We start from the raw sequence: 13,631 nt of genomic DNA, 5'->3' as shown, positions 1-13,631 counted from the left end.
CAATAAGAATTGTTCCCTGTCCTCTGGTGGCAAAGCCATGCTTCACAAGACCCCAGAGCTGCCTAGGAGGAGCGGCATGTCTCCAGGCAGGGCCATCACCTTAGCGATGGCCATTTTCACCTTGGAGATCAGTGCACAGACCCCAGAATACACGCTCAGGTGAGTCCACGACTTGGCTGCTTATCTCTGGAATTCCACTGTGGAATCCGCTATCTCAGGGTCCAGTTCTTAAACAGTAAAGGAGGAAAAAATAAAGGTTAAATAGTGATATATTTAAACTTTCTGAGCAAGTGAGGAAAGCCAGGGTGTGTCTGCCAGTTTGCAACGGAAGCCTGCTGATGCGTCTGGGTCTTTGTTCTAGAAGGAGTTCAAATGTTAGGACTGAGATATTCTGTTTAAATATTTAGAATTAGGAAATAAAACCGGTTGTCGCCAGTTTGTGGAGATCAGTGCTGACCAGGGTCTACTGTTTGAGAAGTTTACAATGAAGGAAGTTAATCTTTCTGTCCCTTATCTCAAAACCTAATACTTCTTAACTGTTGGCTAAGTCTGTTGTGGTGTCCCATGAGGGAAGGATTTGCTAAAGGAAGCAGAGGCAGGAGGGCCACGAGGTAGTTCGAGGCCAGACTGGGATACATTAACTGTTGGCTGTAAAGCCCTTTGACCCCCACATTAAGCAGAGGTTAACCATTTGTCTCCTGTGACATTCCATATTTTGTGTCCTAGATGTTAGGGTCTACTTGCTCTACCCAAGAATTGCCGTGGTTCTAGAGCCAACAGCTATGGCTCCATCTCTGCCTCTTAGTTTCTTTCTATCTGATACTACTTGGGATTACAAAACCTGTAAGTTATGGTTTGCACGTGGTGTGAGGATGTCTTCACACTGCATTACTGGAAGCTCAGTCACCTGAGTGGCATGAAAAAGGGCCAGTGGAGCCCTTAGGGAGTACAAGCTAGTTAGGTCTCAGGATTCCACAGTCATGAACGGACTATCTCTGAGGAATGGACCAAGCCCAGCAGAAGTGGCCCCTAACAGATCTGTCTGGCCAGGCCCTTCATCAAACCCTTGTTTCCTTACCTACACACGTGCTCCTTCTGAAGACAGGGACTTCCCTGCCTGCTCTTGGTGACCATGTTGTGATACAGCCACGAAACTCCTCTCCAGATGCCCGACCATGCTGTTTGTAGTTCGTGGCCCTCAGCTTGTGAGCCAAGTAAAATCCCCTCCCTTAATACATCAGCCGTGTCATATATATACTGTGTGTCTGCAGCACAAACAGAGTGTGACACCACATTACATATACCCAGGAGATGAGCGAACAGGACATTAAAAGCTTCCTGAATATCCTTGCACCTAGGACTGCTGGAGATTAAGACTACACGAGGCTCCCTTCCATCCATCTAGATGTCACAGGACAAGACACAAACCTGTGAGATCCAATGTGCCGTGATCTTCTCTGAAGGTAGAACAGAAATACCCCCCAATGCCTACATCTGCCTAGACACGGTTCCCAATTCCCCTCGGTTTCACCAAAGTCTGTTTTGACTTTGCTAGCCCACTTCTGGCATCTTTGCTTGCCCTCTGTCTATGTGGGTTGTGTTCAGGACTGCATCTTCCAGGAGAACACTCAAGAAGGAGATGCTCAGACCTTCATGAGCCCTGGGACGAGTGCCGAGCCGTCTCCTCTCCATTCCACCCACTTCCTCTGCCGACGTTAGCTAAGCAGTATCACTCTGCTCAGAAAACATTTTCATTTGGGGGGTATCTTAGCTCAGAAGGAATGTGTGCAAACACAGTCCCTGAGAGCCGCTTCGGCTTTCTTGTTCTTAACCTGACCCTCTCTTGGGGTTTTTTTTCCCCCTTTTAATTAAACAACTCACATTTCTGGACTGTAGCTCAAAATCGAAAGGCTATAGGAAGACCACGGTTACTTTGAAGTTCCCACCCCACTCCAGGTGTGATCACACTCAGCTCTTCCAGGAAGGACCAGAGGGACTCCTGGCTGGCCCCAGATCCTGGCAATTGCACTCCCCAGTTCTGCTGAGCACCTTGCCCTCATCCAACCATGCCCTTCAGCCTGTGCCAGAATGTCCCCATTCAGAAGACACTGTGGTGTGCACTTGGGCGGAGGTTGAGGTTAAGATGGAGGGTTCAGAGACTTGGGTAGCCACCTGAGACCATTTACTTGAATATCAGCAGCAATATTTCTCATGCTTTCTAAGCATATGTATTCTTCAGAAAGGAGCTAGATACCTACAGCTCACATCAAGCCCCCTTTGTAGACCAGCTGTGCAGGTTGGAATGCCGGACTCATATTCTCTGTGATGTTTCCCTGGTCTATAAGACACAGGCTGTGGTTAGTTCCTATGGCTGCCATAGCAAAGTCTGAAAACTAATTGGCTCAAACAAGCCTTCTGTCTCCCTGCCTGGAGGCTGGAGGTCTGAGATTAAGATGTTGAGAGAGCCAAGATCTACCTCTCTGCCATCATTCTGGGGCCTTCCTGGCTTCTGGTGGTGGCCTGCCATCCTTGACTTTCTAATCCTGTCTCTTTCACCACAGGGCCATCTTTCTTCTGCATAGATTTTCCTGTTTTATTTCCCCTGACTACCTTCTCACCATACTGGGGTTGAACCCCGGGGTTGATACTTGCTAGAAAGCATTCTACCACTGAACTATATATATGCCTAGTCCCCAAATCTGCCCCCTTTCCCTCCACAAATGCCACCCAAACAAAGCCTTTTCCCATAAGTTCTGGAGATGAAACTCTGGCCTTAATGCTTGCTGAGTCATCTCCCCAGAGTCCAGATTTCCCTTTTTATACAGACACCAGGCTTATTGGTGGTAAGGCCCGCTTCCATGATAATAGCCTCTATCCAGATCCTATTTACAAGTAAATTCTCAATTTCAGGCATCAACCAGATCTTACCAGAATATCATTTGACTTTTGGAGGGAACAAAGTTCAGTCCATACACTTAGGATGACAGATTCTACCCAGTAGAGTTTTCATGTGAACATCAGCTATCACATCTGTAAAGTACTCAGAACTTCTGCCCCTGAACCTATGGAAAGAATTCAATAAGCATTGGGCATATTTTATAATGATTTCGTGGCTCGTTTTGCTTTGAGCAGCCCCCTTGTTCAGGAAAAGGGATTGGAGTTACAACAGCCTTCCGGGACGTCACGAGGTTCTTGGAGCTTTGCTAACAGTAACTGCTAGGAATTTCTAATCTCACCTCAAGGTGAATTCCCAGGAGAACAGGTCCTGAGCGAACCATTATCTCAGTCTCCTGTGTTTCTCTGGGTAGAATGGAAAGTTTTACATCCCATCCACGAGGGAAATAACAGCTCAGAGTTTAGCTTCGGGAGCCAGACGACTTTCAGAGTCTGGTCCCCATGGCTGCAAGGCTGTGCACCCAAGGCAGACCCTGCTTCCTCCAAACTCTGGCGTCTCAACAGACTTCATGTTACATTTGCTTTAACGTGTTCCTTGTGTCTCAGCCACTAGTGTATGACAACAAAGAGTCTGTCTCATATCTATTGCTGCTAGAGCTAGTCCTGGTGTTTAGCAAGTCATCAGTAAAGGCTGTTTTATGCTAAGTCATTGGAAATGCATAAAATAAGTCTAGTAAACTCAGGGATGAGTCTTAAGTGGTTAACTCGGGGCAGTCGGCTACATTATCCTTTTATCTTGCACACTGTGTGAATTTAGCATGCAGTCCTGATTAGCAAAACTTTACCCACAGCTAACAATTCCTCATACTGGAATGTCTTCCTGCATGTGTCAAGCACACTGCCTTGAGTGTGAGCAGCTACAGTGGTTGTCCTTCTCTGGAAACTTCTCTTCCTGGCCTGGCGGGAAGATGGAATCTTCCTCCAATGTTTTTCTGACCCAGAGCTAGAACCCCTGCGGGGCTGATGTACATTACTTTGATCCAGGGAGTGAGTGCCTTCCCAGCTGAGAACACTCAAACACTTGCTAGGCTGCCCTTGATAAGCACAGTTCATCTGAGAAGCCAGAAAGTGCTTGGGGAACACTTCTGTACTCAGCCTAATAGCTCAGCAGGATGAAGGGCAGGCAGTGCCTGCTGGGCACAGGCAGTCCTCAAGCTACACAGGGTTATCTGCTGAGGAGTCAGAGGGGCTGGCAAGGCAGCGCTGAGCTCAGAGGGTGGGAGGTAGGCCGAGTTATTCGAGGTCATTGATCTCCCGTCTGAATATTTATGCAGCATGCTTATTCAATAACACTGTTTGCGCAACTTTTTAGTCTCCCCCACTAATTCCTCGGAGTCCTGCTTTAACTGTGTCCTGGGAGAGCCAGGCACCTGACAGAGTGAAGACAAAATCGCCAGGGACTAGCACAATTTTCCATTTATTTCTGCCCCATTTGGCATCGTTTCATTTTGTAATCTTGCTGTTGATCCAGGTAAAAATTAGGCTGTCCAGTTGATGAACTTTATCTAGGTGGCTATATAAAAATAAACTGTGTTCTTTCTTACTAACTCACTATGACTCCAAATGTCTAAAAATCTTGAGGTTATTCCACCTAGAAATTATTGACCAAGCTATGGCTGCTCAGCTTATTTCAAAGATGATTTGTATTGAGGGAGGAGAAAAACAAAAAGGCAGGAGCAAACTGCACTGAACCAAGCACAGCAATTGTTGGCTCTAAGCTAATAACAGTTTGACCTGGACTGAGTAATGCAGTTTTCCAATTTTATTTCCCATCTGTAAATCATAATAAATAGCACCTTTTATTCAAAGTCAAAATAAAATGCTTATGAGGAAAGAGCCTAGAAAGCAGTAATAGAAAGCCCACCCTGACTAAGAAGGTAAAGGCACTTGCCCCCAAACCTGATGACCTGAGCTGGTTCCCCTAACCCACATGGTAGAAGAAAACAAACAACCTGGAGAGTCGTCCTCTGACCTCCGTATACACACCGTGGCAATACCCCCCTCGATAAATAAATAGCCAGGTATCTGTCCCTGAATTTGAAATACAAGAAATGGAAGCTACTAACATTAATTTGAGGTTTAAATATTAGGTTTATTTGCTTCGTTAAAACCAATTGAAGTTTATAGCTGAATTTTGTTCCCATACAATTGATATACTGAAGTCCTGATGCTCAGTATTTACTGTCACTATATTTGTTCCATTTTAAAATATAGTTAAATTAAAATGTGGTTAAGAGTGAGACTCTATCTGATATGGATAGTGTCTTTAAAAAGAGTACATCTAAACCCAGACGGGGGAAAACTACATGAAGAAGATACAGGAAGTCTAGTCCCAAAGGATACAGCTACAACACAACTCGCAAATCTGAGGTTCAGGGCTCATTGCAGAGCAAGGGCAGAAAGACTGTAAGATTCAGAGGAAGGTACTGTCTTTTGAGAGATTGTGTCTCCGAAGAACATCAGAAGCTACAGCCATATAGTCTCACCATCAGGACCGCCTTAGCAAGGACACTGGCAGGCAAGCTAAAGTTCGTGAGGGAGAGCTCATGAGGTCTTAACCTTGCACACTCTCAGTTGCTATGGGTTTCCATCTGGTTTTGCCATGAAGTATTTCTGAACATTGTTTGAACATGAGAATCACCTGGGTAGCTTTTTCCCCAAGCTTGGTGATCTCGAACTCAGTCCTGAAGAAATTGATTTAATTAATAATATAATTAATAATATAATAGAGGGCTATAATTTGATTATTTATTTATTGTGATTATTTATTGGGAAGCCAAGCTCAGAAGCTTGCACTTGCTAGCAAAGCACTCTACAATTGATTTAGATCTCCACCACATTTCTAGTTTTTTAATTTAATTTATTTTTATTTTACATATGGCTATTTTGACTACACGTGTGTCTGTGTCCTACCTACATGCCTGGTGACCTTCAAGACCCGAAGAGGGCATCTGATCCCTGAGAACTGGAATTACAGATGATTGTAAGCCATCATGCAGGTGCTGGCAATTGATCTAGGGTCATTTGGAAATGTAACAACTACTCATAACCATGAAACCATCTATCCATACCCCCAATTTACTGTCTTTAGTATCTCAAAGTTGTGACGTCTAACCAGTATAGAACAGAGAGTGTCTCTGCCATGGCTTGTTGAAATGCATCAGGTATATATATGCCTGAGTACTCATGTCATCATTGTAGCTCATGATGACTGGGGAGCGTGGTGGTCACTTCTCTCTTCCTGTTCTGTGTTTAGCACCTTCCAGGGCTATAGATGCTAGCCACTAAAGATGAAGCTTCTGGCTGGGTATCAGCTAGACTTCTCCATGTTGTAAAACACAAGTTTGTAGGCAATAAGGTCTTACTGCCAAGTCGTGGAGAGTCACCAAGAGCATTGGCTACAACCTAGAATGTTTTGGAGGTTCTAGGAGACCCCATTGGCCAACAACAACTCAAAATATATAACCCATTTTTAGTACTGACTACTTTATTTGGTGGTATATGATATTTAGTTGAGGCCTTGTCTCCCTATTATAGGGTAAGTCCACTTGCATTTTTTTATATGTGTATATATTTTAGGAAGCTTCTGCAGTAGTGGGTTTCCATATGATTTTTTTCCAAAAGACTTTAGTGTTAATTATTGTCTCATTCTTTCATGTTTAGAGCTTGTGGTGTGGATGAAATCTCCTTCAGATCTTGGGTTTCTCCTACCTCTCTTTCTTTATTCTCAATGAACAATTCTTCTTTAAGATGCCACATGATTGGAATGATCCCACTAAAAAGCATAGGATAACCTCCCATGCAGCATGTCTGCAAAGTCTCTTTTGCCATGTAAATAATATTCATAGAGTTCAAGGATTTTAAACATCTCTGGAAGTCATTCTCTACACTGTATTGAAAGATTTGAGCCTTGTCACACAAGTAGTCTCTCTAACTATTGGAGAGTTTACAGAAGGGGCAGGGTCACATTAACTTTGCTTTTCTAAAAGATCCCTCTGGATGCCATATGTAAACTAAGTGAGAAAGAAATTACCAGAGTCAGCTAGAAGAGATGTTATAATAGTGCAAACCAGAAGAACATCTGGAAGATATTAGGAGGTAAGGATGGATTGGAAAATCATTTACAAGACTGCCAACAACAGGTTTCAGTGCTCGATTAGATGTTAGAAATGAGGGGGGGGGGGCGGATAGAGAATGAGACACGTACCACCAAGTCTCTGGCTAGGATAACACATAAATGAAAGAGCGGCTTTGAAAGAAAAGGAAAATAATAAATTCCTTTGGGGAAACATTGAGGTCAATGGGCCATGAGGATGTCCAAGTACAGATGTAGAGTTGAGAATTGGATGTGAAAGTTTAAACTTCAAGAGAGATGTCTGGACAGCACATTTATCTGTCTGGGTATCGTTAGCACACACGTGGAAACCATGGATCTGGAGAAAGTATAGGAAAAGAGGGAAAGTAAGAGAGGATAGGAGGGGAGGGGAGGGGGAGGGGAAGGAGAGGGAAGAGGATGGGAGGGGCAGGGGAAAGGAGAGGGAAGAGGAGAGAAGGAAGGGGAGAAAAGAGGAGTAGAGGGAAGGGGAGGGGCAGGGGAGAGGAGGAGAGGGAAGGGAGGTGAGAAAGGAGGGGAAGAGAGGAAAGGGGAAGGAGAGGGAAGAGAAAAGGAAGGAAGGAAAGGGGAGGAGAGGGAAGAGGAGAGGAAGGGAGGGGAGAGGAGGAGAATCTAATGACAGCACCTCAATAAATAAATAACACTTGATGAACTACAGAGGAGAGGAGAGTCGTTAAAAATAGCAAAGAAAAGATATTTAAAAAAAGAAGTCTAGTGTTGTTCAACCTAATAAAAGGGATGTCTATACCATATCCTTCATGAGATTGTGGAAATTACAGAAAAAAAGGAGTAAAGAATGTAGAAGTAAGAGGATGGGGGGCTATACAGCAAAAAATAAGTTCTTTAGACCTGACATGAACTCACTGCAGCTGTGATTACCTGCACAAACAAGACTGGATACACCATATGGATGTACAACATACACAGCCAGTAGCTAAGTGCTATGTAGCCAGTGTTCCAGAAAACAACCTCCCACCCACACTTGTGAAAGCAACTGTAATTAAACTGAATGGGTCCCACACAAGAGAAGAGGTGAAAGCACAGAAGGAGGGTCAGCTGTTGAGAGTGGGGATGAGAGAGGAGAATGGAGCTTCATGGACAGCTATGAAACTGTCAAGAAGTTAAACAGAGGACAAAGGGAAATGCCGAATACGAGCAGTCAATTGCAGTAGATGGTAAGGGGAAGCCAAAAAGATTACTGCTGAGAGGAAGTGATGGAACCACATGACAGTCATTGCTGAGCAAGGGCACCGCGCATGGGGCAAGAGAGTTAGAAACTGGTTGGGAGGTAAGGGGCTAGATCAGAGAGTGGGGTACCTTTTCAGGAAGTTTGCAGGGAAAAAATGAAAAGCATGGAAGAATTTGAAAAGGCTCACGGAGCACGGATGGCTGAAGGAGATGAGACTACATGGGGAAGAGAGAGACATAATGGCATTTATTGCAATGTTTCTAAAAATGTGTTGTCATGAAGGGCAAGGGAGAGATGAGAGGGCTGGCGAAAGAAGAGGCTGGAGTAGTGGAGAGGGAGGCTTACCTATTCATTCATTGGCTCATTTAATATAATATTCTGTATTACAATTGGAGGGAGATAATTATGAAAAGGAGTTTAAAGTGGAATTGGCACTCAGCTGATCAACTTCAAATTGGAACAGAGCTCTAGAACATTCTTGTGAAGGGATTGACTCTACCTGGGCCTCTTCCTGGTATGAGAGTTTTGATAGAAGGACAGCTGTGAAAGTAGGAAAGCAGAGGTAAAACACCTGTAGGATCTTCTTGCTGGATAGCTTCTTCCTTCTTTTACTTTGTCTCTTATTATTTAATGAGTTAAGTACCCAAGGCAAGGATGTGATAAGAAGAGACCCAATGGTAAACCAAATGGGAAAACAGCTCCAAACTAGAGTGGCCGAGAACTAAGGCTGAGCACTGTGCCTAGGGATGGAAGGGGAAGCTGTAAATGCTAAGACACATGATGCTGAAACTCAAAAAGAGCATGAATAAGTCTCGACGTGGGCTGTAAAGCAGGAAAGCATCTATTTTCAAACATTAAGCATGAAATTCTGGGGACAGAGACTGATTTATGAAGTGTTCGCTATCGGAATGGCTGGACTGGCTGGCTTAACTTTGCATGAGAGCCAGGCAACTCCAGGTTTTGCCAGCCTCACGGAGGGATAAATAAGATTCACAAAGAAAGTGAAACAAGATTTTCAGCTCCAACGAGTCCATTACGTACTTGAAAAAAGGCGAGTCAGGGTCGAACATCTGTTAGGAGACCTTGACGATTGTCCTTGTTACCATCATTACTGTTACTGTTGATAAGTTAGAACTGGACAAGAGAATGGATTTAAAATACAAGACGCCATGTGCTCAAGTGTCATGGGAGACACAGTGTCCTGGGGAGATGGGTGAGCTGGTAAAGGAGACATGTGCATGAAGATCTTAGTGCAGATCTGCTGGCACTACTTACAACCAGTCATAGTGGGATGTGTCTGTAAGTCAAGTGGGTGGAGGAGGGATGGAAACAAATGGATTGTTAGAGTTGGCAGGTTACCCAGTCCAGCTACGTCGATGACTTCAGATCCACTGAGAGATCCTATCTCAAAAACTAACGGAGAATGACTGAGGAAGGCATCTGAAGAGCTCTTGCCTTAACTACATGCACACACATGTGCATATGCACATACACACAGACACATGCAAAACACGTATATACACACACATACATACTCATACATGTTTGATAGAGAATGTGTGCATGTGTGTGTGTGTTGAATAAACACTATGACTTAGAAAGGAAAAAGTAATAAATATATGAATTTGGTTTCGCAAGGCTCCTGGGGAAGAGGTGTACAGAATGGCATTTTAAATTAATACCTTTTAATCTTCATTATAGGGAAGAGTCGACACACAGAGAAGACTCTCTGTCACCCATAGACTGCAGAATGAGCTCCTGGAGTGAATGGTCACCGTGTGATCCTTGCCTCAAACAAAAGGTAAGTATTTGCATCCATCCATCCAAGTTCTTCAAATGAAAACTGGCATCTTCGGGGAAATGGAAAGAAGGCAGGGACCCCCAGGAACAAATCTCAACCTAGAAAGAGGTAATCATTGAAATGAATGTGGTTGATCTGACCAGGAGACCTGCCTGGTGAACAGCAGACTGGGTAAGTGTTTATGGTATTTCATGTGTTTAAGAGACTCCATAACCTAAAAGGCCAAGTACTCTTGTTAAGTGATAGCAGTGGTGGTTTCTTTCGCTTCTCTCTTATAATCATGAACCTATTGAGTGTGGGGTCTACAGTGATGGAGATGTTGCTTTATTCCAGCAGTGCTCAACCTGTGGGTCTCAACCCCTTTTGGGGGCTGAATGACTTTTTCACAGGAGTTGGCTAAGACCATCTGAAAAGACAGATATTTACATTATGATTCAGAAGAGTAGCAAAATTACAGTTAGGAGGTAGCAACGGAAGTAATTTTATAATGGGTGGGGGTCACCACAAGAGGATGAACTATATCAAAGGACCGCAGCATTGGAAGGGTTGAGAATGAAGACCTTAAATCACAATCCACTTTCGCGTTAGGAAATAGAATATTTTTAGCTGTTCTTTTGTTTGATTGTTTGCAGTTTCGTTCAAGAAGCATTGTAGCCTTTGGACAGTTTAAGGGGAAGAGTTGTGTTGATGCTTTGGGTGATCGGCTACCCTGTGAACCCACTGAGGAGTGTCCGGAGGAACAGATCAACTGTGGGAACGATTTCCAGTGTGGAACAGGTGATCTGAGAGTCCAGTGGTTCTCTGCGGGCTTCTGTGTGCACTAGTGAGCAAAGAAAAATAAACACATTTTCATAAGTAGACGTTTCCAAGCCTAATGGCTCCCAATAAAGGCTAGCTATGTAGTCTATAGAAAGAGTTCAACTGTATCCATCATTCACTTCCAATGTCAAAGTGTCCCTAGTGACTTCAGCAAATGAAAACATTTAACATTACACACATGACGTAAGAGTCCTGATTTTGACTACAGGCAGGTGCATAAAGAGGCGACTTCTGTGTAACGGTGACAATGACTGTGGAGATTATTCAGATGAGGATGACTGTGACAGAGATCCACGCCCCCCTTGCCGCGACCGAGTGGTAGAAGAATCTGAACTGGGACGAACAGCAGGCTATGGGTTTGTATTTCATGTACTTCTGTTAAACCTGTCCAGGTGAGAAATGACTGGAAATGGCCTCTAACTCTTTCACAATGAAGACTATACAGAAGGGCTTTTACAAATGGCACCGTTGATGCAAACCTTGGTCTGTATTCATTTGAGGACCCCAGAGGATTTAGCTGGTATGTAGGGATATCACCCAGCCTCAGTAGGAGTCTGTTGAATGAGTTTCACTCTCAGTCAGTAGGAGACAGAGCATCTCATGTACAAATGTCAGGAAGACCACAGGAAGATTGACATGACCACATTTTGAATTAAATGATCCATAGCAGGTATGGCAGGTGCATTAAAACATCTGAGTTCCAACATGGTTACCTTTCATTGTAATGTTTCTTGAACTGATAACTAATTATAAATTCTGAAAAGGTTCAAGCATTCTGGAGTTGGGCTGGAAGAAATGATATCAAAAGACTAGGTGATGATGCCAGAGGGTAATAGGGTTTGGGGTCCCACTGTAGAGAGTTGATAGGTGACGCATTTTCCGCACAAAATGTAGGGGCCCTGGGCTGTGAGTGCTAAAGGAAGTCTAGGAGCTTCGAACTCAGGACTATATAGACAGGAGAGAATTCTGCAGACATCTGTGCTCCAGGCATCGGGAGAGGATGATAGATCTGAGGTCCCGATAGGTCCTATTCCAGTTGCAAGGCAATCCAGGGACATTGTTTGCATAACTGTCTTGAGCTGGACCATTTTGTCCCTAACAGAGATGCCGTTGTTCTCACTTCTTGCTGTGCACTGACAGGAGTACATGATTCTATTCACCATCTATCATGGGATGGGTTTCTTTATCCGGATGATTTCATTCTTCACTCAAAATAGATGCTCAATAAATACTTGGTGGGTAGATAAACAGGTGAATTGTTAAACAAGTAAAAGCCCCATTCATAGGTACCTTCTGAAACCCTGGTTATTATCCAATAAGATAGAAACAAGGTCCCTAGGATGAAACTCGGGGACAGAAATCCAGAATTGGAGAGAAGAAAAAAGATGGCAGAGATGGGAAGAACAACGCTGACAGAGGAACTGGAGTGACAGACTTCCTTGGATTTGGTGACTCCCCTATGGGAGACATTTAGGAATGTCTGAAGAGCATTTGAATCGTCAGTACTGCAGAGGACAGCACTGGCGGGTGCTACGGACACCGTTAGAGGTGAGCAGTGGTGATGCTGAGCATCCTGCTACCCACAGCCTGCTTTGTCAGTGGAACTGAGACAGAAGGCCCTACCCTGAGGACTAATTCCTCCATACTGGATACGGCTGGAAGTAAAGATGCCTTTTCTCTGAGGTCAGAGGAAACATCCATTTAGTGAACATAAGTACAAAATTCTAGAATACCAAGAGTCACGCATGAGATAAATGTTTCACACAGCATTTATTCACTTCATAAAATCTTACTCAAATGGCTTTCAAATATTACCCACAGTGCCTTTGGCCCTTAGCTTAAAAGCTGTGTTTGTGATTCAAATGGACTGTCTTAGGCCAAGAATCTCAGTAAATGGTAGTTAACAGTATAGGGTTATCCAAAACCCTTCTAACCAGATTGCTATGGATTCAAATTATCCTAAACCTCTTCTGCATCTTTCCTCAGGGGAAAGAAGTTTTATCTCTAATCTCAATGAAAGAACTTGAAACAGGAATCACATATGTTATTTATTCTCACTCAGTGCAGATTTATAGTTTGTCTTACGGGAAAGGAATACAGAAATGTTGGCCTACTTAACTGAAAAAAAATCATTCATAATCTATTGGTTTCCTTTGTTCAGGGAAAAGAAAAAAATTAACATAGCATTTGCCAGCAAGTTTCCTAAGGAGGCATCCTAGAGAATTGGCAAAGAAGTCTTAGGGCCTCACGCTTTATTACAGTCAGGAGTGGTGCTGGGGAGCATGAGCATGGCTGAGCAGGGGCCCAGCTCTGGGAAATATTAGCTGCAGACATGGAAAATGAGGTGGGTCCTGACAGAATCAGTCCATCGTCGGGTTTTATTGAATTCCCTACTATTAGGAGCAAAGACCCTTAACAAATTTAGTTTTTCTAAAACTACTACTGTCCTTTGCATAATACCTTGAATTTTTCAGAATCCCTTTGTACATGCCATCGTACAGATTGTCATAATGACCCTGTGACTTTGTCAGGGATGCTACCATATTCATTTTGTAAATAAGAACTAAGTGAAATAATTTAAGCCCTTTGGTGAGTGTTTCAGTGAACTAAACCCAAGTTTCTCTGTGTCACATAAAACAATATTTTCTCCACCACACCACTTCACCCTTCTCCTTTTCACCATATTCACCCAAGCCCTTCTCCATACCGCTTTAAAGACCCAAAGTCAATGCCTTGTCTGGAAACAAAACTAA

At 43.6% G+C, this 13,631-nt stretch overlaps 1 protein-coding gene across 1 annotated transcript in view; it reads left to right on the top strand.

Annotated features, from left to right (window-relative positions):
• The window catches only part of C9 (complement C9), a 37,279-nt gene continuing 23,648 nt past the window's right edge, over nucleotides 1-13,631 (top strand). The window contains exons 1-4 of the mRNA XM_075975950.1: nucleotides 1-159; nucleotides 9,960-10,059; nucleotides 10,692-10,836; nucleotides 11,087-11,234. Coding sequence (XP_075832065.1) covers nucleotides 38-159; nucleotides 9,960-10,059; nucleotides 10,692-10,836; nucleotides 11,087-11,234 — 515 coding nt within the window. The 5' untranslated portion in view covers nucleotides 1-37. The remainder of the gene's footprint in view (nucleotides 160-9,959; nucleotides 10,060-10,691; nucleotides 10,837-11,086; nucleotides 11,235-13,631) is intronic.

The sequence above is a fragment of the Microtus pennsylvanicus genome, chromosome 6 (genome assembly GCF_037038515.1).
Source record: "Microtus pennsylvanicus isolate mMicPen1 chromosome 6, mMicPen1.hap1, whole genome shotgun sequence".
NCBI lineage: Eukaryota > Metazoa > Chordata > Mammalia > Rodentia > Cricetidae > Microtus > Microtus pennsylvanicus.
This window is presented reverse-complemented; position numbering and strand designations above follow the sequence as displayed.